This window comes from Nerophis ophidion, linkage group LG02 (assembly GCF_033978795.1).
Source record: "Nerophis ophidion isolate RoL-2023_Sa linkage group LG02, RoL_Noph_v1.0, whole genome shotgun sequence".
Taxonomy (NCBI): Eukaryota; Metazoa; Chordata; class Actinopteri; order Syngnathiformes; family Syngnathidae; genus Nerophis; species Nerophis ophidion.
The window spans coordinates 27,229,145-27,253,622 of record NC_084612.1 but is presented as its reverse complement, the minus strand read 5'-3'; the positions used below and the strand labels follow the sequence as shown (position 1 = coordinate 27,253,622).

General features: G+C 43.0%; 1 protein-coding gene across 1 annotated transcript in view; it reads right to left on the bottom strand.

The window, feature by feature from the left end:
• qser1 (glutamine and serine rich 1) overlaps nucleotides 1-20,144 on the bottom strand; it is a 35,090-nt gene extending 14,946 nt beyond the window's left edge. The window contains exons 1-3 of the mRNA XM_061880578.1: nucleotides 19,803-20,144; nucleotides 16,572-16,675; nucleotides 119-244 (exon numbers count right to left, since the gene is read on the bottom strand). Coding sequence (XP_061736562.1) covers nucleotides 119-244; nucleotides 16,572-16,675; nucleotides 19,803-19,912 — 340 coding nt within the window. The 5' untranslated portion in view covers nucleotides 19,913-20,144. The remainder of the gene's footprint in view (nucleotides 1-118; nucleotides 245-16,571; nucleotides 16,676-19,802) is intronic.
• Nucleotides 20,145-24,478: the final 4,334 nt, after the last annotated feature.

The following is a 24,478-nucleotide window of genomic DNA, read 5'->3' as shown; positions in this document are numbered from 1 at the left end:
ATTAGAAATGATTGCAAACCAAAGTGTGTAGACATATGCGTGTACCTTTTATTATTTTATTTCAAAAGATAAAATGGCATTTTCTACTACTTCTGAAAAAATAATCACGTTTATTCACCTGCAGGCCATGATGGAGGTCTAAAAGGAGGAAGCAGTGAGGCACTAACAGGGCTTCTTGACTCCATGGATGACAGGAAGCTCATAATTGAGGTCTCTGAAGTATTAATGTTTGTTTCAAGCGCTCCTGGTAGGCAAAAGAGTTACATGATTAGTACAAAATCTGTGATCAGTTTGTTTTTCAATTAACAATCCAAACTGAATCCCAGGTAAATAATGAACACTTTAACAGGAATACACTGAAACCTCTAAAATTTAACTTGGTTAGATCTGTGTCTTTCAACCTTTTCTGAGCCAAGGCACATTTTTTTCATTAAAAAATTCTGAGGCACACCACCAGCAGAAAACATAAAAAAATTAAACTCAGTAGCCAATATTAAGAATAAAAAGTAATTCTCGCAATTGTTGGATATGAATTCCAACCATGCATCACTATAGTAAGTGTACTGTCACGACCTGTCACATCCCACCGTAACTTATTTTGAGTTTTTTGGTGTTTTTCTGTGTGTAGTGTTTTAGTTAATGTCTTGCGCTCCTATTTTGGTGGCTTTTCCTCTTTTGTTGGTATTTTCCTATAGCAGTTTCATGTCTTCCTTAAATGCTATTCCCCGCACCTGCTTTGTTGTCAAATTCAAGACTGTTTAAGTTGTGCGCACGCAATCCTTCTTTGTGGGGACATTGTTGATTGTCATGGCATGTACGGATGTACTTTTTGGACGCCGTCTGCTCCACACACTCTAAGTCTTGTCCAGCATTGTTTTTATTTGGCAGCCAGTTCAGTTTTAGTTTCGTTTTGCTTCAATGCCTTTTCTTAGCGGCACTCACCTTCTGTTTATTTTTGGTTTAAGTGTTAGATACCTTTTTACCTACAAGCTGCCTCCCGCATACTGAGATCAGGACAAACTATGTTCCCGACAACTACAAAGCAATTACCGTATTTTTCGGACTATAAGACGCAGTTTTTTTCATAGTTTGGCCAGGGGGTGCAACTTATACTCAGGAGCGAATTATGTGTGAAATTATTAACACATTACTGAAAAATATCAAATGATATTATTTAGTTTATTAACGTAAGAGACTAGCCGTATAAGATTCCATCAGATTTAGCAATTAGGAGTGACAGATTGTTTGGTAAATGTATAGCATGTTCTAGATGTCATAGTTATTTGAATGACTCTTACCATAATGTTACGTTAACATACCAGGCAACTTCTCAGTTGGTTATTTATGCGTCATATAACGTACACTTATTCAGCCTGTTGTTCACTATTCTTTATTTATTTCAAATTACCTTTCAAATGTCTATTCTTGGTGTTGGGTTTTATCAAATACATTTCCCCCAAAAATGCGACTTATACATGTTTCTTTCCTTCTTTATCATGCATTTTTGGCATGTGCGACTTACTGTATACTCCGGAGCAACTTATACTCCGAAAAATACGGTAGCTACCTGCTGCCACCTACTGTTATGGAAGAGTATTACACGGTTACTCAGCTGAGCTCTCGACAGCACAGACACTCAACGACGACACATTTGCGGATTCTAATTACTGGTTTGAATTTTTTTATTAACCCAATTAGTTGAAATTACATAATCTCCCAAGACACACCACACTATCTCACGGCACACTAGTGGTTGAAAAACACAGTTAGATCATATATTTCAGAATGAAGGCTGTCCTGATACCAATATTTTGATACCCGCACCAATTTGTATTTTGATACAGGCACCAAAATGTATTTTGATACTTCTTTTTTTTTTTTTTAAATGAAGGGGACCACATAAAATGTCATTATTACAAAGGCTCTCAATTTGGCTGTTTAAGTGTGCAGTAACTTACTGTGTCTTTTCCCATTGCATTATTTTGTCAAAAACATGAGGGACAAGCAGTAGAAAATGGATGGATGGATAATTATTCCACTTGTTCATTTACTGTTAATATTTGGTTACATTCTGTTTCAAAATGCTTTATCTAATCTTCTGTTAAAATGTAATAAGCACTTATTCTTCTGTTTGGATATTAAACATAAGTATAGGGTGATACGAGAAATTTGGGTAAGGATTTAAAACAAAGTGGTTATAGGGCCACACTTCTTAGACACTGTGATGAGATGGCGACTTGTCCAGGGTGTACACCCGCCTTCCGCCCGATTGTAGCTGAGATAGGCAACGCGATCCCAAAGGGAATAAGCAGTAGAAAATGGATGGATGGATGGATACTTCTTAAGACATTATTGTCATTAAAATTTGAACTTTACAGTGCAGATAAGAACAAAATGTTGATGCATGTAGTTGTAGTGCAGGATAAAAACAGTATTTACATAATAAAAACAGCAGCGCATATTGAAATAAAAACTGTATTTACATAATAAAAACTGCAGCGCATATTGAAATATATAACAACTGTATTTACATAAAATATTAGTGCACATTTTCGATGTACGTTTACAGTCCAGTGAGGTAGTTCTGTAAGGCGTTTGAGGGGGAATAGAGGGAATATTTTGTGATGTTTAAAAGTGTTATGGTCTGTTGGAAGAAGCTGTTACAGAACCTGTAAGTTCTGCTCTGGAGGCTGCAGAACCTCTTTCCAGAGTCCAGCATCGAAAACAATTCTTGTTGGGGGTGGGAGATGTCCCTACTGATTTTCTGAAACCTCTTCAGACACCGGTTTTTTTGCTGTCTTCTAGGTGGGAGGAAGTGACGTCTGAATGATCTTCACCACTCTCTTCAGGGACTTCTGATCGGCAGCACTGCAGACCCTCGACCAGACAGAGATGCAGCCAGATGTTCCACCTCCTCTATGAAGTCCATGTCATTGTTATCACGGATGAAGCCCACTACTGTTGGTTCGTCTACATACTTCACAATGTGATTAGTAGTGATCCTGCCACAGCAGTCATGAGTAGGGCTGGCGATTATATAATCGTGATCATTGATATTGACCAAAGGCCGCAGTTCCATGATCAACTTTGTAGTTGTGTCATCAGATTTGCGGCCACATGTTTCATTTGAGTTCGATGACGTTGATCAGCTGTTAGCATATTTCCTCGATCAAACATGTAAATGTCTGTAAGAAGTTGCCCCGCTGGTAAACAGTAGAGAAACAATTCTGCTTGGTATAATCCTGCACGGAACAATCCGCCTACATTGACTGTGGACCTGAGTGTATCTGTGAATTTGTGTGTGTGTGTACGTTTGCATCTGTTTGTGTGCAAGTGTGTCCGTGTGTACGACCATCCCTTCCCATTATTGCGAAAGTCAGTCTCTTCACGACATAATTAATGTTCAATCAGCGATGTGCCTCTTCCTTACACAGCTGAAAGTGCAGCCCAGAAAAGCAAAATGACGAACACTGGCATAGAAGTTGAAACACAACATCTAAAAAGGAGCAGCGACTGTAGTGACACACATTAATTTCGCTATCTGCTGCAGCTCACCAGTAATCATGCCTTGAATGCAGAATTGCAGGCACTCACAAAAAATCTATGTGACTGTATTGGTCCCGACACACCCAATAATTTGCTCAGAAAATACACTTTTATATCTAAACATGTTTTAATCAGACTCTTTATTTATGTGTCTGCAAAGATCCACTCTGTAATAACATTCTGTTCCTGAAATAATCATTTAACAACTTAATCCATTCCATCATTTAATTACACATACTGGGTTATGGGTTATACTTGTATAGCGCTTTTCTACCTTCAAGGTACTCAAAGCACTTTGACACTATTTCCACATTAATTCATACAAATGTGCTGTATTGAAACAACTGGAATTGTGTAATGCATTACATTGTGTCGTATTCATGTTGGAAATAAACTGAAACTGAACTGAAACTTGTTTTATGTGTTGGTACTAGGAATGTGAAGGCATGAAAAATTCTTATCACGGTTATTGTGACCAAATATAACAGTTATTATGACTGCGGTATTTTAAAATGTGCTCAAAATTTTCTTAAAATATTTATACTGAAATCTTTTAACAACGTTTTATTTAAAAAAAACCAACACATTCAAAATGATTTAATTTGTAGGAGAAACATTATTGTAGATAAAAACACTGTTCATGGAATGTGCATATGAAAGCAACAAAAGCATTATAAACAAAGTAATATGGCAGAAAAAAAAGAATACCAAATAACTAAAATAAATGTGAAAATTGTGCAACATAGCACTTTATGGACATTAGAGATTCAAAAATAAAAACCAATGAAAGAATTTTGAAAGATGGCACTTGATGGCCATAAAACGTAACTGCACTTTTTGTCCATATAAATAAAAATAGTGCTCATGTATGAGATCTAGTCTAATACATAGGGCTGCCGATTCTGGCCAAAATAATGATTAACATAATTTTTATCAATACTGAAATCATGATGACTGATTGTTTGGTAAAGCAATGTTGCCGTGAGGTGTGAACGTAATACCATCATGTAATTTGTAATGTCTAATAAAAAGGCTATGATTGTTACCAATATATCTAATGACGAGAATATTTTTTTTTGTACATTAATATCAACGTGTCAGCTTTCTTTCATTACATGATGTCTTTATCTCTATTTTTACATTTTGATAGAGGGAGGTACTTCTATGGAAATGCAAAAACCGAGATTCCGATTTCCCTCGCCCGGACGCGGGTCACCAAAGTCCCCCCCTGGAGCCAGGCCCGGAGTTGGGGCACGATGGCGAGCGCCTGGTGGCCGGGCCTGGTCCCATGGAGAGAGGAGACGTGGGTCCCCCGTCCGATGGGCTCACCACTCATGGGAGGGGCCATAGAGGTCGGGTGTGTTGTGAGCTGCGCAGCAGCCGAAGGCAGGGCACTTGGCGGTCCGATCCTCGGCTACATAAGCTAGCTCTCGAGACGTGGATTGTCATCTCGCTGAGGGGAAGGAGCCTGAGTTAGTGCGCGAGGTGGAGAATTTACGGCTGGATATAGTCGGACTCACTTCAACACACATCAAGGGCTCTGGAACCACTTCTCTCGAGAGGGGCTGGACTGGGGTAGCAATTCTTGTTGCCCCCTGGCTCAAAGCCTGCACGTTGGAGTCCAACCCAGTGGATGAGAGGGTAGCTTCCCTCCGCCTTCGGGTGGGCGGGATGGGTCCTGACTTTTGTTTGTGCTTACGCACCAAACAGCAGTTCAGAGTACCCACCCTTTTTAAATAGACTCAAGGGAGTACTGGAAAGTGCTCCCCCGGGTGATTCCCTCGTCTTACTGGGGGACTTCAACGCACATATTGGCAACAACAGTGAAACCTGGAGAGTCTTGATTGGGAAGAATGGCCGCCCGAATCTGAACCCGTATGTTTTGGTATTGGACTTTTGTGTTTGTCACAGATTTTCCATAACAAACACCATGTTCAGACATAAAGGTGTCCCCATATGTGCACTTGGCACCAGGACACCACAGGCCGCAGTTCCCTGATCGACTTTGTAGATGTGTCATCGGATTTGCAGCCTCATGGTTTGGACACTCGAATGAAGAGAGGGGAGGAGCTTTCTACCGGCCACCACTTGGTGGTGAGTTGGCTGCGATGGTGGGGAACGATGCCGGACAGACCTGGCAGGCCTAAACGCATTGTGAGGGTCTGCTGGGAACGTATAGCAGAGTCTCCTGTCAAAGAGAGTTTCAATTCCCACCTACAGAAGAACTTCGAACATGTCACGAGGGAGGCGCTGGGCATTGAGTCCAAGTGGACCATGTTCACCATCTATATTGTCAAGGCGGCTGATTGGAGCCGTGGCCGCAAGTTAGTTGGTGCCTGTCGTGGTAGAGTCCTATCGGGTTCTTTTGGTTCATAGTACTCCGGAGGCAGTGGACAGGTACCGACAGGCCAAGCGGTGTGCGGATTCAGCAGTCGCGGAAGCAAAAACTGGGACATGGGAGAAGTCCTGCCAAGGGAGTTCAGTGTAGTGTTTATACTGTCTGTTTACATCCAGCCACGAGCGGACTCCACAACAGCGCTGAAGCTGCTGCATGACGTCATCAGTAAACAAGAGACCGTGCACCCCGATGCTGCGTTCACAGTAGCTGGGGATTTTTAAATATATTAACTTTCCTACAAGGGAAAAAAAACTCTTTGGACCAAGTTTACTGCAACGTGAGGGGAGCCTACAATGCTGTACCCAGACCACACTTCGGACTATCTGATCACATCTCAGCTTTTCTATATCCAGCGTACAGACAGCGCCTCAAGCAAGCCCCCGAGTGAGAAAAACTCTACAAATGTGGAATGAAGACACTGAACTAGTGTTTCAGGACTGCTTTGGAGTACAGACTGGGACATATTCAAAGCTGCTGCTCAGAAGGATGATGGTACTGTGGACATAGAGGAATATGCTTCCAGTGTAATTGGGTACATCAACACGTGTGTGGAAAACATTGTTCCCACAAAACAATACAAGATATACCCAAACCAAAAACCCTGGATTATCTGTGATGTTTGGTCCAAGCTACATGCCTGCTCCAATGCATTTGTCTCAGGCAACGCTGATGACTACAAGAAGGCCAGATATGACCTGCGTAAATCCATTAACGAGGCCAAGGGACAATACAGACAAAAGCTGGAGGGATTCTACTCCACCACAGATTCCCGGCGCATGTGGCAAGGCTTGCAACACATCACAGACTACAAGCAGGGGAACAGGGGGTCACAATCAGCCAACGATCACTGCCAGATGAGCTGAATGAGTTCTACGCCCGCTTTGAGGTCGTCAACACCAACCAACAGAAAGGGGTTCTGACCACGGAGCGCGCACACAGGACCCACCACTCACTGTGACTACAGCAGAGGTACGTACAGTTCTGAGGAGAACAAACCCACGGAAGGCAGCCGGCCCAGACAACATCCCTGGCCAGGCCCTCAGGCTGTGTTCATCAGACTTGGCTGACGTACTTGCTGACATATACAACTTGTCACTAGCACAAGCTGTTGTGCCCACCTGCTTCAAGACCACCACCATCGTGCCCCTGCCAAAGAAAAACACTGTGACCTGTCTGAATGACTATCACCCTGTTGCACTCACCCCAATAGTGATGAAGTGCTTCGAGAGGATAGTCATGTCACACATCAAGAAGACCATCCCAGACACACTGGACCCTTTACAGTTTGCTTACCGGCAGAACCGGTCCTCTGAGGATGCAGTCAACACTGTCATCCACACCACCCTCACCCTCTTAGAGGGCAAGGACACCAATGCCAGGCTATTGTTCATCGACTACAGCTCTGCTTTTAACACGGTCATCCCACAAAAACTCACTGCTAAACTCCTCACTGTTGGTCTGACACCAACTCTCTGTGACTGGGTGCTGAACTTTCTCACAAACCGTCCCCAGTCAGAATCGGCAACCAGACATCAGGCAAAAAGGTCTATAAGCATAGGGAACCCCCCCCCCAAGGCTGCGTGCTGAGCCTCCTACTGTACACCCTCTTCAACACGACTGTGTGGCCTCCCAGAACAACACCAGTATCATCAAGTTTGCAGATGATACTACGGTCGTCGGACTAATCACCGGGGGAGCTGAGGCGGCGTACAGAAGGGAGGTACGGAACTGGTGGCCTGGTATCTGGATAATAATCTTTCCTTGAACACAGACAAGACCAAGGAGATGATTATTGATCCACGGAAAAGGAGTGCACAGTACAAACCTTTGTACATAGGGGGGACAAAGGTGGACAGGGTGAAAACCTTTAAATTCCTCGGGACCCACATTAGCGAGGACCTCACCTGGGATCACAACACCCAACAAACAATAAAGAAAGCCCAGCAGTGACTGTACTTCCTAAGAAGGCTGAGAAAATTTGGTATGCCACCCAAGATTCTCAGCAACTTAAATAGAAGTACGGTTGAGCGTGTCCTTACCATCTCAATTACGGTCTGGGATGGAAACTGCACTGCTAAGGACAGGAAGGCACTCCAGCGAGTGATTAAAACTGCTCAGTACATATCAGGAGCATCCTTCCCCTCACTACAGGACATGTACTCTACCAGGGCCACCAGGAGAGCTCACAAAATCATAAAGGACGGTACACCCCCCCAGCACATTATCTTCAGCCTCCTACCATCAGGCAGACGATACAGGAGCCTGAAATTCAGGACTACGAGACTGAAAAACAGTTTCTACCCACAGGCCATCAGGCTTGTGAATGCTAACTTGTAAATGCTAGCTCCCACCTTCCCGTCTTTACTTTTGTCTTTTTGAACAAAGGACAGCTACTTTGACCACCCCTGAACTGTGAACCATCACTGTAGACACTTTTCACATTTGATCACTAAAGACACTTTAACTGCTGCTGTGACCCAAGGTCACCTCCATATTTATACTGTTGACTGTCAATCAGAATGTGTAATAATGTTATGTTACTTACTGTGCCTTGTATATAATTTTTATTTTTTATTTTTAGCTCAGTGCCGTGCGACTTGTTGGAGGGTGAACTAGCAAAGTAAGATTTCCATTGTACGGCAAACTGTCTGTTTAACTGAGCATATGACAATGAACAATCTTGAATCTTCAGGGAAGCCATGGAAAACGACTTCCGGACGGCTTCGAATCGATTCTGGACCACCATCCGCCGCTTCGGGAGGGGGAAGCAGTGCAATGTCAACACCATGTATGGTGAGGATGGTGTTCTGCTGACCTCGACTGCGGATCGGTGGAGGGAATACTTCGAAGACCTCCTCAATCCCACCAACATGTATTCCTATTAGGAAGCAGTGCCTGTGGAATCTGTGTTGGGTTCTCTTATTTCTGGGGCTGAGTTTGCTAAGGTAGTTAAAAAGCTACACTGTGGCAAGGCCCCGGGGGTGGATGAGACCCGCCCTGAGTTTCTTAAGGTGCTGGATGCTGTGGGGCTGTCTTAGTTGACAAGACTTTGCAGCGTGGACATCGGGGCCGGTACCTCTGGTACCTGGCATCTGGTCAGGATGGCACCAGAAAGCCTGCCTAGGGAGGTGTTTAGGGCACGTCTGACCGGTAGAAGGCCACGGGGAAGATCCAAGACACATTGGGAAGACTTTGTCTCCCGGCTGGCCTGGGAACGCCTCGGGTCCCCCCGTGAAGAGCTGGACGAAGTGGCTTGGGAGAGGAAAGTCTGGGCTTCTCTGCTTAGGCTGCTGCCTCCGTGACCCAACCTCGGCTAAGCAGTAGAAGATGGATGGATGGAGGTATTTTTATTTATTTATTAATATATTTTTTTAATTTATGTACATTTATATGTAAATGTAGATTCTGTATTGGGACAGATCCCTTAAGAGTTTGGGCAGAAATATGTCATATAGGAATTACCTATACACAATAAAACATGAACAAAATGCTGTGTCACATGATAATAATAATAATAATGGATTAGATTTATATCGCGCTTTTCTATTGTTATATACTCAAAGCACTCACAGAGAAGTGGGAACCCATCATTCATTCACACCTGGTGAATGGCTTTTAAAGTAATACATACCTTTGAAAAAACACATGTGGAAAAAAAACACATGCGTTTACTTTTTTAAATCAATATAATATCAAAGCAGTTTGGGTAATGAAGATGAAGTCTAATAAACAAGCTTTGTTCTTCTCTAACACCACCTCTTATTGGTTCAGTGCAACAGTTTGGGCCAACAAAAAAAAAAACGGGTGTGATACCACTCACACCTAATACATTTTTTTCACAGCCTATGTTCAGTTTGATGAGATGACAAAACATTATAGCTACTATTTACAGTGGGGCAAAAAAGTATTCAGTCACTGATTGTGCAAGTTCTCCCACTTAAAATGATGACAGAGGTCTGTAATTTTCATCATAGGTACACTTTAACTGTGAGAGACAGAATGTGAAAAAGAAAATCCAGGAATTCACATTGTAGGAAATTTTAAATAATTTATTTTTAAATTATGGTGGAAAATAAGTATTTGGTCACTTCAAACAAGGAAGATCTCTGGCTCTCACAGACCTGTAACTTCTTCTTTAAGAAGCTCTTCTGTCCTCCACTCGTTACCTGTATTAATGGCACTTTTTTGAACTCGTTATCTGTATAAAAGACACCTGTCCACAGCCTCAAACAGTCAGACTGTTATTTGAATTTTGATACAGTTTGCAGTTAAAGGACGAGTGAGCATCCAAGTAAAGAAACTAAAGACTTTATAAACAAGTTGTGATAACGTTCACAACACATTGACTGCTGCATGTTTCCTCACGGCATTAACGCTCAGTCAAGCTAATGAGCACTGTATTTAGAAAAAAAAAAAGCAACATCAAATAGTTTTCTCCTGCGCTTTATACTTTTAGTGTGAGACAAATGTGTCCGTCTTCAATATTGTTCACCCCTGTCTCCATCTAAAAACAGCAGTGCGCTCTGAAACGTATGCCGTGACTCCATTGAAATGAAGTGAGGGAAAATCAAGTTAAAACAAGTGCTTGGCTCCGTTTAGCCTGAGGGAAAATCTCAGGAGCAAAGTCTGTGTGGTTTGCGCTGCTGTGACTTTGTTTCCGGGAAGTAAGCACTGTTGCCTAAAATGCATTAATAAATGACGTTTTTCGGTAATTTAAAAAAAAAACAACTTTGATTTATATCGCCCTTTTCTAAACACTCAAAGCGCTCACAGAGAAGTGGGACTCAACATTCATTCACACCTGGCGGTGGTAAGCTACATCAGTAGCCACAGCTGCACTGGGGTAGACTGACGTGGCTGCCAGTTTGCGCCTACGGCCCCTCCGACCACCACCTATCATTCATTCATCATTCATTCAACAGTGTGAGCGGCACCTGGGGCAAAAGGTGAAGTGTCCTACCCAAGGACACAACGGCAGCTATTTTTTGGACTTCAATAGGTGGGAAGCGAACCTGCTACCCTCAGGTTTCTGGCCGGCTGCTCTACCCACTACGCCATGCCGCCCCATAAAAATGTATTACTAACCGTCGGGAATTTTATCGTGATTTATCATTATACCGTTTACCGTTACATCCATAGTTGACACACATTATTTTGCAGTACCTCAAATTCAAACTGAACTTTAAGGTACTTATATTAAATATAAGATACAGGATTTGAGTTTTAAAAACTCCACAATCTGGGTCACCGCTTGTTGTTTGCCAAAGCACTGGTGCATACAAGTAATTAAAGAATTAAATAAAAATTATAATTTACCATTTGAAAGTGTTTAGTAAATCCATTCATCCATCCATTTCCTACCGCTTATTCCCTTTGGGGTCGCGGGGGGCGCTGGTGCCTATCTCAGCTACAGTCGCCACTTCATCGCAGGGCCAACACAGATAGACAGACAACACTCACACTCAGGGCTTCACGGTGGCAGAGGGGTTAGTGCGTCTGCCTCACAATACGAAGTTCCTGCAGTCCTGGGTTCAAATCCAGGCTCGGGATCTTTCTGTGTGGAGTTTGCATGTTCTCCCCGTGAATGCGTGGGTTCCTCCGGGTACTCCGGCTTCCTCCCACTTCCAAAGACATGCACCTGGGGATAGGTTGATTGGCAACACTAAAAATTGGCCCTAGTGTGTGAATGTGAGTGTGAATGTTGTCTGTCTATCTGTGTTGGCTCTGCGATGAGGTGGCGACTTGTCCAGGGTGTACCCTGCCTTCCGCCCGATTGTAGCTGAGATAGGCGCCAGCGCCCCCCGCGACCCCGAAAGGGAATAAGCGGTAGAAAATGGATGGATGGCACTCACTCACACACTAGGGCCAGATTAGTGTTGCCAATCAACCTATCCCCAGGTGCATGTCTTTGTACACTTGAAATATACTCTTGTTGTATTAAGTACACCGATTATACTTTGTTTACTGCAAAATGTTTGTGATGACAAGCAAAAAACCAAAATACCTATAAGAGGAAAAAAAGTTGTTCACCTTACCCCTCAAAATATACCGAAAAATAAGCCAAACCGTGGTCCTAAAACCAGGTATGGACAGTAGCGTGGGTTACCTGTACTGTTGCACCTCAAATAAGCAAAATTATATACATTTACATACGAATCTATACCTCAATCAAACATGGTGCCTGTTACAAGACACTTCAGTAGTAAACAGTAGGGATGCAATACTCGGAATAATCTTACACGGGAGAATCTTTTTCAATAATAATAAAAAAACAACAACGTGATATTAATCGAGATTGTAAAAAATTAATTAATCGTGATCATTGTTTTTGCCATATCCCCCAGCCCTAGCCATGGGTCATCAGGGTGGACAGCAGCAGACTCAAGATCCAGCAAGGGGAGCCGGTGCTCAGACAGATGACATTGGAAGTGTTGTTGCCCACCTGCACAGACTGGGTCCTGTTTGTGAGGAAGTCAAGCAGCCTGTTACAGAGGGGTGCTGATGCCAAGGGGCGCCAGTTTGCTCACCAGATGCTGCGGGATAATTGTGTTGAACGCTGAGCTAAATACATTGGTCATAATTAAAGTTCTCCTGTGTCCAGGGACATATTTCCTGAGTCCAACCATCCATCCCTTTTCACCGCTTGTCCCTAACGGACTCGCGGAGGTGCTGGAACCTTTGGGTGGTAGGGGGGTACACCCTGGACAAGTCGCCACCTCATCGCAGGACGGATGTTAGCCACTAGTTAGTTCTGTTTTAAAGCACCGCTTGCAGAGCGGTACAAGTAAAACAATGTTGGTCAACACTGTTCAATTATTGTGACGTTTGTCGAAATGCTTTAAAAAGGACAGGAATTCTATTGATCACTTTATTGAGCTAAGCTGTTTTTGGCATAACCACACCAAAAATATCAGTACAAACTTCTCTTTGGCAAAACTAGTCATTGTCTGCCGTACCAAAAACTTTGTGAGCTGTCATATCAACACTTGCCACTAATGCGTTTATGGCCAAACAAAAAGTCGGAAAACACTAACACCACCCAAGTGTAAATGCAAAGTTGTTACACTATCCTTCCCCAATCAGAGATGTGCTTATTCTACTGTCATTTATTAAGAATGTTAATTTATGGATATTAATGGTAAATGGGTTGTACTTGTACAGCGCTTTTCTACCCCTTTTTAAGGAGCCCAAAGCGCTTGACAGTATTTCCACATTCACCCATTCACACACACACATTCACACACTGACGGCGGGAGCTGCCATGCAAGGCGCTCACCAGGACCCATCAGGAGCAAGGGTGAAGTGTCTTGCCCAAGGACACAACGGAAGTGACTAGGATGGTAGAAGGTGGGGATTGAACCCGTAACCCTCAGCCACTCTACCAACTTCGCCATGCCGCCGCCCGTTAATCATGAAATGCTGTTACTAGATTACAGAAATTCTAATAAAATTATACATTTTACAGACAGAAAGTTACAGGAATGTACACTTTATCTAATGCTTACAACTCATTGTGCAAAGTGTCAATGTTTTAAGGGGAACTAAATGAGATCTTTGAAAGGGTTACAAAATATTTCCAAAGCAGGACCCCCACCCAGACATACAATACTAGTACATACCTCATGGAAAAACAAGAGGTTTGTGTTATTTTAATTTTTAGTGGGCCAAATACCTTATATTAAACAATTATCTCATGAAAATGACTGCTGTCATTTGATTATTTTCAGAAAACATTTTAATTGTCATTAAGTCACGTTTGAGACAGGTGTCCCTTTTGGGGTCGCAGGTAGGGTTGGGTATCGAGTATCGATTGGAACTGGGACTAACTTTCCGATTCTCCCGGAATCGTTCAAAAGTTTAGATTTCGATTCCTAGTTTCGATGCCCAGTCCGCCGACCGGAAAAAAAGAATAAGTCCACCGACCGGAAGAAGAAGCCGCTGAACACCAACAAAGAAGCGCAAACCGCCGGAAGTGTTAGCATAGTCGAGCCTATGTAGCCGAGCGAGTCAGTCAAGCAAGGATAGCGGGCGTCGGCGGTCGAAAGTGTGGCTTTATTTTACTAAAAAAAATGAAATATCGGCGAAATGTAACACGTGCGACAGGACTGTTTCGTGCTTAGGAGGGCGCACGTCGAACATGATGAAGCACCTCCGAGTTCATGGAGTACAAATAAATGCGTGTCCCGTCTTCGACGCGCTGCGCCGACCGTCCTCCTCTGCCTCTTCCTCTGGCTCCGACGCCCAGCCTGGCACCTCGGTGACTGCACTGCAGTCTGAATCCAGTAAGTAAAACAATATATATGCAATAAATAATGTGTTTTGCGCCAACGTTGAGGCGATTGTAGCTGAGATAGGCGCCAGCGCCTTCCGCAACCCCAAAAGGGAATAAGCGGTAGAAAATGGATGGATGGATGGATGGATGGATGGAGGCAGCTAACAAATTAGCCCGCGTATTTTTTCATAGACAATTTACAACCTGCTAGCCAGGCTCCGCGATGTGCTCAGCGTACTCCGTTCACCATAGCGGCAATGGGGAAGATGTTGGTGCCACAGACGGAAGAGTGCCACAGAAAGGTCACTGCACACATAGTCAAAAGACTGCATCCCTTTTCAGAGGTGGAATCTCCAACATTTAGGTTAGTTAAGCAATAACGTTACAGCTAAGCTAATTGATACTGGGCTAAACAGTAACAGCAACATTACATGTTTGTTTATGTTTGCAGGGATAAGGTGAAAACTCTCAACCCAAAATACATACCACCTTCCAGGGACTACCTGTCAAACACAATGATCCCGGCATGGTACAAGAAGAATCGGAATCGAGAATAGTCAGGAATCGGAATCGAAACAAAGAATCGGAATCGTTCGAATTCAAACGATACCCAACCCTAGTCGCGGGGGGTCGCTGGCGCCTATGTCAGCTGCATTCCCCAAAAGAGAAAAGCGGTTGAAAATGGATGGATGAGACGGATGTGCTGCTGGTATGGCCACACTGTGCATACAGAAAAATTATAGGGAACATTTCTCCAGAGACTTCAGTTAAGTAAGCATCTAAATGACTGAGTAACTTGCGTTTTCTTTGTTATAATACCACAACAAAAAACAGTGATGGAGAAAAGGAAAAGATTGACAATAGCATAAAAGGAAGTAGAGTTGTCGCCATACCAAAATTTCAGGAGCCGATATCGATACATGTGAATTTCCCCAATTCTCGGTACTTACTTGGTGCGCAAAATAAAAAAATAAAAATAAAAAAACAGAACCCATTTTCCTTTAAATTTTCTGCTTTATTGGAAACTGTATCAAACTGTTAAGTACTGAAGTTAACTATTGGACTTTTAATAGATTGCTGTGCTTTAAAATCTTGTTGCACAGAATTTAAATTGCAGGACCAGCTGCCAAAAGCAAACTAGGGAAGCGAAAAAGGGACGGCGTGGCGCAGTGGAAGAGTGGCCGTGCGCAACCCGAGCGTCCCTGGTTCAATTCCCACCTAGTACCAACCTCGTCACGTACGTTGTGTCCTGAGCAAGACACTTCACCCTTGCTCCTGATGGGTGCTGGTTGGCGCCTTGCATGGCAGCTCCCTCCATCAGTGTGTGAATGTGTGTGTGAATGGGTAAATGTGGAAGTAGTGTCAAAGCGCTTTGAGTACCTTGAAGGTAGAAAAGCGCTATACAAGTACAACCCATTTATCATTTAACTACTTGTACATATTAAAAAAAATAACACCAGTGGCCATATATCCCACTATTACATCACACCGAACAATATTGCGCTTATGGATATGGTCATTAACAATAACAGACAACCTTTAATATTCAAAAAAGCATCTCAGCATCGCAGTATATATAAACTTCTCAGCCATGGGGCCTCTCATTATGTTAAAGCGGCACTGGCCGCCATTATTATATAAATATATGTAGTTTGTGTGTTGGTATCGACTTGGTATCCAAGTATTAGTTCTTTAGATACCGTATTTCCTTGATTAATTAATTTAAAAACTCTTCTCACTCCTGCGCTTACCAAAGGCACGCGGTAAAAGTAAGCATGCGCTAATTATTTTAAAACCTCTTTTCACTCCGACACTTACCAAAGGTATGGAGTGAAAATTTGAGTGTGATGCTTGGACCTTAAATCCTACTGAATAGCTCTTAATCTTCTTCCCTTTATGCGATTTCAAATTACCGCTATTGAAATCAGCCTCCTCCATTTTGAAAATGATGACATCACGAGTTTGACCAGGCAGTAATTTGACCATACGCTAATTATTTTGGGAAGCGAGTTTGACCCGGCAGTAATTCAAGGCAGGCGCATACTACATGCCCTTCGGCAAGTCAAGGAAATACGGTATATCTAAAATGATTGTCAAAATACAGCACTCTAATGCAGAGATAACTAAAGTGTAATGTCTAAATAAAAATGTAATGTACACTGCAGTGCAAAGTCAGCGGCATCTAATTTTAACATGAAACTCGCCTCCCTCACACTCGCACAATCATTGTCATCAGAGTTCATGGTGAACACACAATGTACACTTTTAAAGTTTTCATAAATCACTTGCTCCCTCCTTTTGGCGCTTGGATGTATAAAATGTTCTTTTTGACCCTTTATAGCGACAAAAGCTCACCTGCGGCAGGAGCCAGATGTGCTGTAGTGTAGGTGGGGAGTTGCGGTGTTGAAGTGTAACAATGTTGCTGAAGGAGCCCTGCATTGAGCTGTGCTGCGCCATAACTGGAACCCAATAAAAACACAACACAATTAAAAGTATGCACACAGCAAGCATGATGGAGAAATACGGTGACAAGATAGAAAGTTGAAGTTTTTGTGACATAGCAATAGAATACAGACAAAAGTGGTACACATGTCCCAGCAGCAAAATAACTGCATGGAACGAGTGGTAGAAATGGATGGATGGATGGGTCAATTGTTCTACAAACCCCGTTTCCATATGAGTTGGGAAATTGTGTTAGATGTAAATATAAACGGAATACAATCATTTGCAAATCCTTTTCAACCCATATTCAATTGAATGCACTACAAAGACAAGATATTTGATGTTCAAACTCATAAACTTTATTATTTTTTGCAAATAATAATGAACTTAGAATTCCATGGCTGCAACACGTGCCAAAATAGTTGGGAAAGGGCATGTTCCCCACTGTGTTACATCAACTTTTCTTTTAACAACACTCAATACATGTTTGGGAACTGAGGAAACTAATTGTTGAAGCTTTGAAAGTGGAATTCTTTCCCATTCTTCTTTTATGTAGAGCTTCAGTCGTTCAACAGTCTGGGTTCTCCGCTGTCGTATTTTACGCTTCATAATGCGCCACACATTTTTGATGGGAGACAGGTCTGGACTGCAGGCGGGCCAGGAAAGTACCCGCATTCTTTTACTACGAAGCCACTCTGTAGTAAAACGTGGCTTGGCATTGTCTTGCTGAAATAAGCAGGGGCGTCCATGATAACGTTGCTTGGATGACAACATATGTTGCTCCAAAACCTGTATGGACCTTTCAGCATTAATGGCGCCTTCACAGATGTGTAAGTTACTCATGCCTTAGGCACTGATACACCCCCATACAATCACAGATGCTGGCTTTTGAACTTTGCGCCTAGAACAATCCGAATGGTTATTTTCCTCCTTGTTCGGGAGGACACCACGTCCTCTGTTTCCAAATATAATTTGAAATGTGGACTCATCAGACCACAGAACACCTTTCCACTTTGCATCAGTCCATCTTAGGTGAGCTCGGGCCCAGCCAAGCCGGTGGCATTTCGGGGTATTGTTGATAAATGGGTTTGGCTTTGCATAGTAAAGCTTTAACTTGCACTTACAGATGTAGCGACCAACTGTAGTTACTGACAGTGGTTTTATGAAGTGTTCCTGAGCCCATGTGGTGATATCCTTCACACGCTGATGTCGGTTTTTAATGCAGTACCACCTGAGGGACCACCTGAGGGATCAAAAGTCTGTAATAACATCGCTTATGTGCAGTGATTTCTCCAGATTCTCTGAACTTTTTGATGATTTTACGGACCGTAGATGGTAAAATCCCGAAATTTCTTGCAATAGCTCGTTGAGAAATGTTGTTCTAAAACTGTTCGACAATTTGCTTACAAAGTGGTGACCCTCACCCCATCCTTGTTTGTGAATTACTAAACATTTCATCAAAGTTGCTTTTATACCCAATCATGGCACCCAACTGTTCCCAATTAGCCTGCACACCTGTGGGATCTTTCATGCAAGTGTTTGACGAGCATTCTTCCACTTTATCAGTATTTATTGCCACCTTTCCCAACTTCTTTGTCACAGGTTGCTGGCATCAAATTCTAAAGTTAATGATTATTTGCAAAAAAAAAAATGTTTATCAGTTTGAACATCGAATATGTTGTCTTAGTAGCATATTCAACTGAATATGGGTTGAAAATTATTTGCAAATCATTGTATTCCGTTTATATTTACATCTAACACAATTTCCCAACTTATATGGAAACAGGGTTTGTATACAATCTGGTTAAAGTCCAGAATAATACTAAAGATGAATATAAATCAAATAGTAAAGTGGGCTGCAGGTATTTTTTAACAAAAGTTAGCTTAATTGCTGCATGTGTTTAGTGGGTAAACATTGCACTGTGTTACATGTTATTACCATTGTTTATTTATCCAACTTCATTTTACATTTGACCTATAGAAAAACTGTTTCAAAAATATAAGCAGATTGAAGAAAACGAATGAATTTTATCTGACCATCTAATCAGAGGCCATTAGTCATATTGTGTGTACTATGCTGACATAACACAATGAAAACACAATGACAGCAATTTAAGTCTATGTAACTTGCATCACTATATTGGATAATCAATTCCATCCATCCATTTTCTACCGCTTGTCCCTTTCGGGGTTGTGGGGGGTCGCTGGAGCCTATCTCAGCTAAATTCGGGCGGAAGGCGGAGTACACCCTGGACAAGACGCTACCTCATCACAGGGCCAAGACAGACAGACAACATTCACACTCACATTCACACACTAGGGCCAATTTAGTGTTGCCAATCAACCTATCCCCAGGTGCATGTTTTGGAGGCGGGAGGAAGCCGGAGTACCCAAAGGGAACCCAAGCAGTCACGGGGAGAACATGCAAACTCTGAGCGCAGGATCGAACCCAGGACCTTTGTATTTTGAGGCAGACGCACTAACCCCTGTCCTACCATGCTGCCCTGGATAATGAATAAATATAATTATTCAAACCACAACACTATGGACTGGACTCACACTATTAATTCGATCCACTCGACATCCCCACATCTGCGGTCCCCTCCAAGATATTTCATTGTATCCCATTGGGTTGAGTTTTTTCTTTCCCTGATGTGGGATCCGTGGCTTGTGCAGCCCTTTGAGACAGTCGTGACTTAGGGCTATATAAATCAACTTTGATTGATCGACTGTAACTAAGCTTCTTTATATGCATTAGTTCGATAACCACATTGGTTTAGCTTTAGAAAATAAACTTTGAAGTCGTGTAAGCGCGAAATGAGTTATTTTTAACAGCTACGACACTTCTGCCACAGTGTATGGTTTCTATTACTGGTGACGAAGTTAAGATAAGTTGGCTAACTTTAGCATGTGTGCACATCACTCCTCTAAAGCATAATAACCTCAAATAAGTTGGCCTAAGTAGGACTATTCTAATATTAACATTATTTTCCTACTTTGTGGACACGAAGCTAATTGAAAATACTGTTAACGTTGTTTTGGTTGCCTCAGTCTCCGCAGCGCTGTGACATCTAGGCCCTCCATCCCCGACATTTCCTTAGTGAGGTGACCCGGCCCCCTCCCCTCCCCTCCCTCACCGGTTACCTTGGCTTGATGGATGCCAAGCCGCGGTCACAGGCCCAAGAAGCTGCGGGCTGTGCTGCCGCAGCCGGCGCGTCCGCAAAGCTGGAGCTCGGGTAGTTCCTGTCCATCATCCGGTCAACGACTCGCTTCCCCGGCGGAGCTTCGTGGAGCGGCGGACACACATCGTGGCGGCTGCTGCTGCGGTGCACTGCACGGTTCGGCCCCCCGTAAAGACGCGCTATTCCCCGGATGGAAAAGTGTGCCTTTCCTCCCTTTGGGTGACTTGCTGGTTACTGGTGAGCGTGTTCAAGTCCTGCATGCTTTCACGTACCCATGATAGTGGACTTCCCATCATGCACCTCTTCTATTACAGCAGTGGTTCTCAAATGGGGGTACGCGTACCCCTGGGGTACATGAAGGTTTGCCAAGGGGTACGTGAGATTCTTAAAAAATATTCTAAAAATAGCAACAATTCAAAAATCATTTATTAATATATTTATTAAATGCTATTTTAACAAAATAAGAATGTACGTTCATAAACTGTGAAAAAAAATACAACAACGCAAAATTCAGTGTTGACAGTTAGATTTTTTTGTGGACATGTTCCATAAATATTGGTGTTAAAGATTTATTTTTTTGTGAATAAATGTTTGGAATGAAGTTCATGAATCCAGATGGATCTCTATTACAATCCCCAAAGAGGGCACTTTAAGTTGATGATTACTTCTTTGTGTAGAAATCTTTATTTATAATTGAATCACTTGTTTATTTTTCAACAAGTTTTTTGTTATTTTTATATATTTTTTTCTTCACCACAACGGTACAACGTCCGCATTAATGAAGACGCCACACCGATCCGCCTGTCGATCTCACGATCCACTCTTCCCTCACTTGTGAACAAGACTCCTAGGTACTTGAACTCCTCCACTTGGGGCAGGGTCTCCTCCCCAACCCGGAGATGGCATTCCACCCTTTTCCGGGCGAGAACCATGGACTCGGACTTGGAGGTGCTGATTCTCATTCCGGTCGCTTCACACTCGGCTGCGAACCGATCCAGTGAGAGCTGAAGATCCCGGTCAGATGAAGCCATCAGGACCACATCATCTGCAAAAAGCAGAGACCTAATCCTGCGGTCACCAAACCGGAACCCCTCAACGCCTTGACTGCGCCTAGAAATTATGTCCATAAAAGTTATGAACAGAATCGGTGACAAAGGACAGCCTTGGCGGAGTCCAACCCCTCACTGGAAATGTGTTCGACTTACTGCCGGCAATGCGGACCAAGCTCTGGCACTGATCGTACAGGGAGCGGACCGCCACAATCAGACAGTCCGATACCCCATACTCTCTGAGCCCTCCCCACAGAGAGTATGGGGTACAACGTCTTCAGTAATGCGGACGTTGTACCGATCCGTTGTGGTGAAGAAGGAGCTGAGCCGGAAGGCAAAGCTCTCAATTTACCGGTCGATCTACGTTCCCATCCTCACCTATGGTCATGAGCTTTGGGTCATGACTGAAAGGATAAGATCACGGGTACAAGCGGCCAAAATGAGTTTCCTCCGCCGTGTGGCGGGGCTCTCTCTTAGAGATAGGGTGAGAAGCTCTGCCATCCGGGAGGAACTCAAAGTAAAGCCGCTGCTCCTCCACATCGAGAGGAGCCAGATGAGGTGGTTCGGGCATCTGGTCAGGATGCCACCCGAACGCCTCCCTAGGGAGGTGTTTAGGGCACGTCCAACCGGTAGGAGGCCACGGGGAAGACCCAGGACACGTTGGGAAGACTATGTCTCCCGGCTGGCCTCGGAACGCCTCGGGATCCCCCGGGAAGAGCTAGACGAAGTGGCTGGGGAGAGGGAAGTCTGGGTTTCCCTGCTTAGGCTGTTGCCCCCGCGACCCGACCTCGGATAAGCGGAAGAAGATGGATGGATGGATATATTTTTTTCCAAATAGTTCAAGAAAGACCACTACAAATGAGCAATATTTTTGCACTGTTATACAATTTCATAAATCAGAAACTAATGATATAGTGCTGTATTTTACTTTTTTATCTCTTTTTTTTCAACCAAAAATGCTTTGCTCTGATTAGGAGGTACTTGAATTAAAAACATGTTCACAGGGGGTACATCACTGAAAAAAGGTTGAGAACCACTGTTCTACAGCAACGTCCAATACAAGAGCATGTGTATTAATCAATAGTTTGAATCGGTGTGTATCTCAAACTATGAGGCTGGATCTAGTGGTGCGCCAGGGAATTTCTTGATCAAAGTAAAATGTTTTATTTTCCTATATTCAAACACAGTGTTACTGTTCAAACTCTGGGTAATATTACAATGGCGAAAATATTAAATATATGGTACCTGTTAAATAAAACCTCTTCCTTGTTTTTAATGAATACTTGGGCCTACTACGCTACTGTGTTTCAATGTTGGTCATTATGGTGGTACTTGGAGAGCCAAGTGTTTTCTGAGTGGTACTTGGTGAAAAAAGTGGTGTATATGCAGTTGCATTAAGTTGCCTTTAAGATCCTAATTTGGCTGTTGACAGACCGTATGCAGTGTCACATTTGTTTGTATTATTTTGTTAAAATAATTACAAGTCTAATTAAAATACCTAGTTACTGTCATCGCCTGCTGCCATCTTGTGGTTTGTGTTCAGTTTGCAATTGTTGGTGCAGCAGACCTGGCTCTTATTGTTTGTCTTCTTCCTAGAGTTCCTGTGTTTCCCTGTGGGCGGAGTTGTGAGACGTGCACAGCTGTGTCCAATCATCCCGACACTATTTAAGCAGCAACTCTATAGCTGGATGGCACTCGGCAATTCCACTCCGTTGACTGAAGACTCCTTGTATTTATAAATTCTAGACTATTTCCTGTGCCATCCAGCTTGGTATGTATTTTGTAGTTTGCACATTTTGCAACTTTGACCCTAGTTTTAGTTTGTTTGTAGTTTAGCTTTAGTTCTTTTTATCACGGTGCTTTTTGTGTTCTCCTTTTTCACACCGTTGCCTTTTGTTACATTCAAGTTTTGGATTATTGTTGTGATTTACTTACCTTTTTGTGACAGTTACTTTTTGTTTTCCATCCATCCATCCATCCATTTTCTATCGCTTGTCGTTGTACTTGTACAATGACGATAAAGACCTACCTACCTTGGGGTTTCTGGGGGTGCTGGAGCCTATCTCAGCTGCATTCGAGCGGAAGGCGGCGTACACCCTGGACAAGTCGCCACCTCATCACAGGGCCAACACAGAGACAGACAACATTCACACTCACATTCACACACTAGGGCCGATTTAGTGTTGCCAATTAACCTATCCCCAGGTGGATGTCTTTGGAGGTGGGAGGAAGCCGGAGCACCTGGAGGGAACCCACGCAGTCACGGGGAGAACATGCAAACTCCACACAGAAAGATCCCGGGATTGAATTCAGCACTACTCAGGACCTTCGTATAGTGAGGCACATACACTAACCCCACTTTCTGCTTCAACGTGTTCCATCTACACCTGCGTTTTTCAACCAGTACTCCACTGATGTCTCTGGTAAGAGCTGACTTTATATCACAATTTTCCAATCCAAAAACATGCTGGTTGACGTAGAGAAACATGTTTGCTTGACCGCTCTGTGTTAAAGCTTCACAACAAACAAAGTGCTAAAGGCAGCTGCAATCCACCGTTTTCCACCAACAGCATTCTTCTTAATAGTCTCCATTATTAATTGAACAAATTGCAAAAGATTCAGCAACACAGATGTCCAAATTACTGTGTAATTATGCAATGAAAAGAGACGACTTTTAGCCGTAAGTGGTGCTGGGCTAATATGCCCCCTCCAACCAATAACGTCACAAACACGCGACATCATTCCCCGACATTTTCAACAAGAAACTCCGCGGGAAATTTAAAATTGTAATTTAGTAAACTAAACCGGCCGTATTGGCATGTGTTGCAATGTTAAGATTTCATAATTGATATATAAACTATCAGACTGCATGGTCGGTAGTAGTGGGTTTCAGTAGGCCTTTAACCTTCTTTACTTCGGGGCCCAACTTTTCCACTACGCAGTGGCCTGGTGCCCCTACAAATCTTCACAGTAAATTGGTAATTTGATTGTAATCTTCCATTCATTCATTTTCTACCGATTGTCCCTTATGTGGTCGCAGGGGGTGCTGGTGCCCAGCTGTACATGAGCGGAAGGCGAGGTACACCCTGGACAAGTCACCACCTCATCGCAGAGCTGGTTGTAATCGTATTCAGTAATATTATATAACACACTTAAAATTTGATAGGATAAATCATGTCAAATTAAATGAAACCAAGTGTTAATCACAAAGATTATTATCAAGGCGTAGGTCAGGCGGATTACAAAAATAAATGCTAATAAAGTATACTGCAAAATAAGGGACTTATAAAATCTGATGATCAAATATTTCACTTACAACTACAGAGTGCTAAAATAAATAAATTCTAACTAAATCAAAAATAATATTAATATAGGATAGGCTCCTGCAACCCTAACAGCGACAAGCGGGAGAAAATGGATGGATGGAAGTTTCTTAGTCAAACCAGTGGCGAGTTGTCCAGAGTGTACTCCGTCTCCCGCCCGAATGCAGCTGAGATAGTCTCCAGCACCCCCCGCGACCCCAAAAGGGACAAGCTGTAGAAAACGGATGGCCTCATCCCTATGGTTAAGAAACATTTAAACTACACTA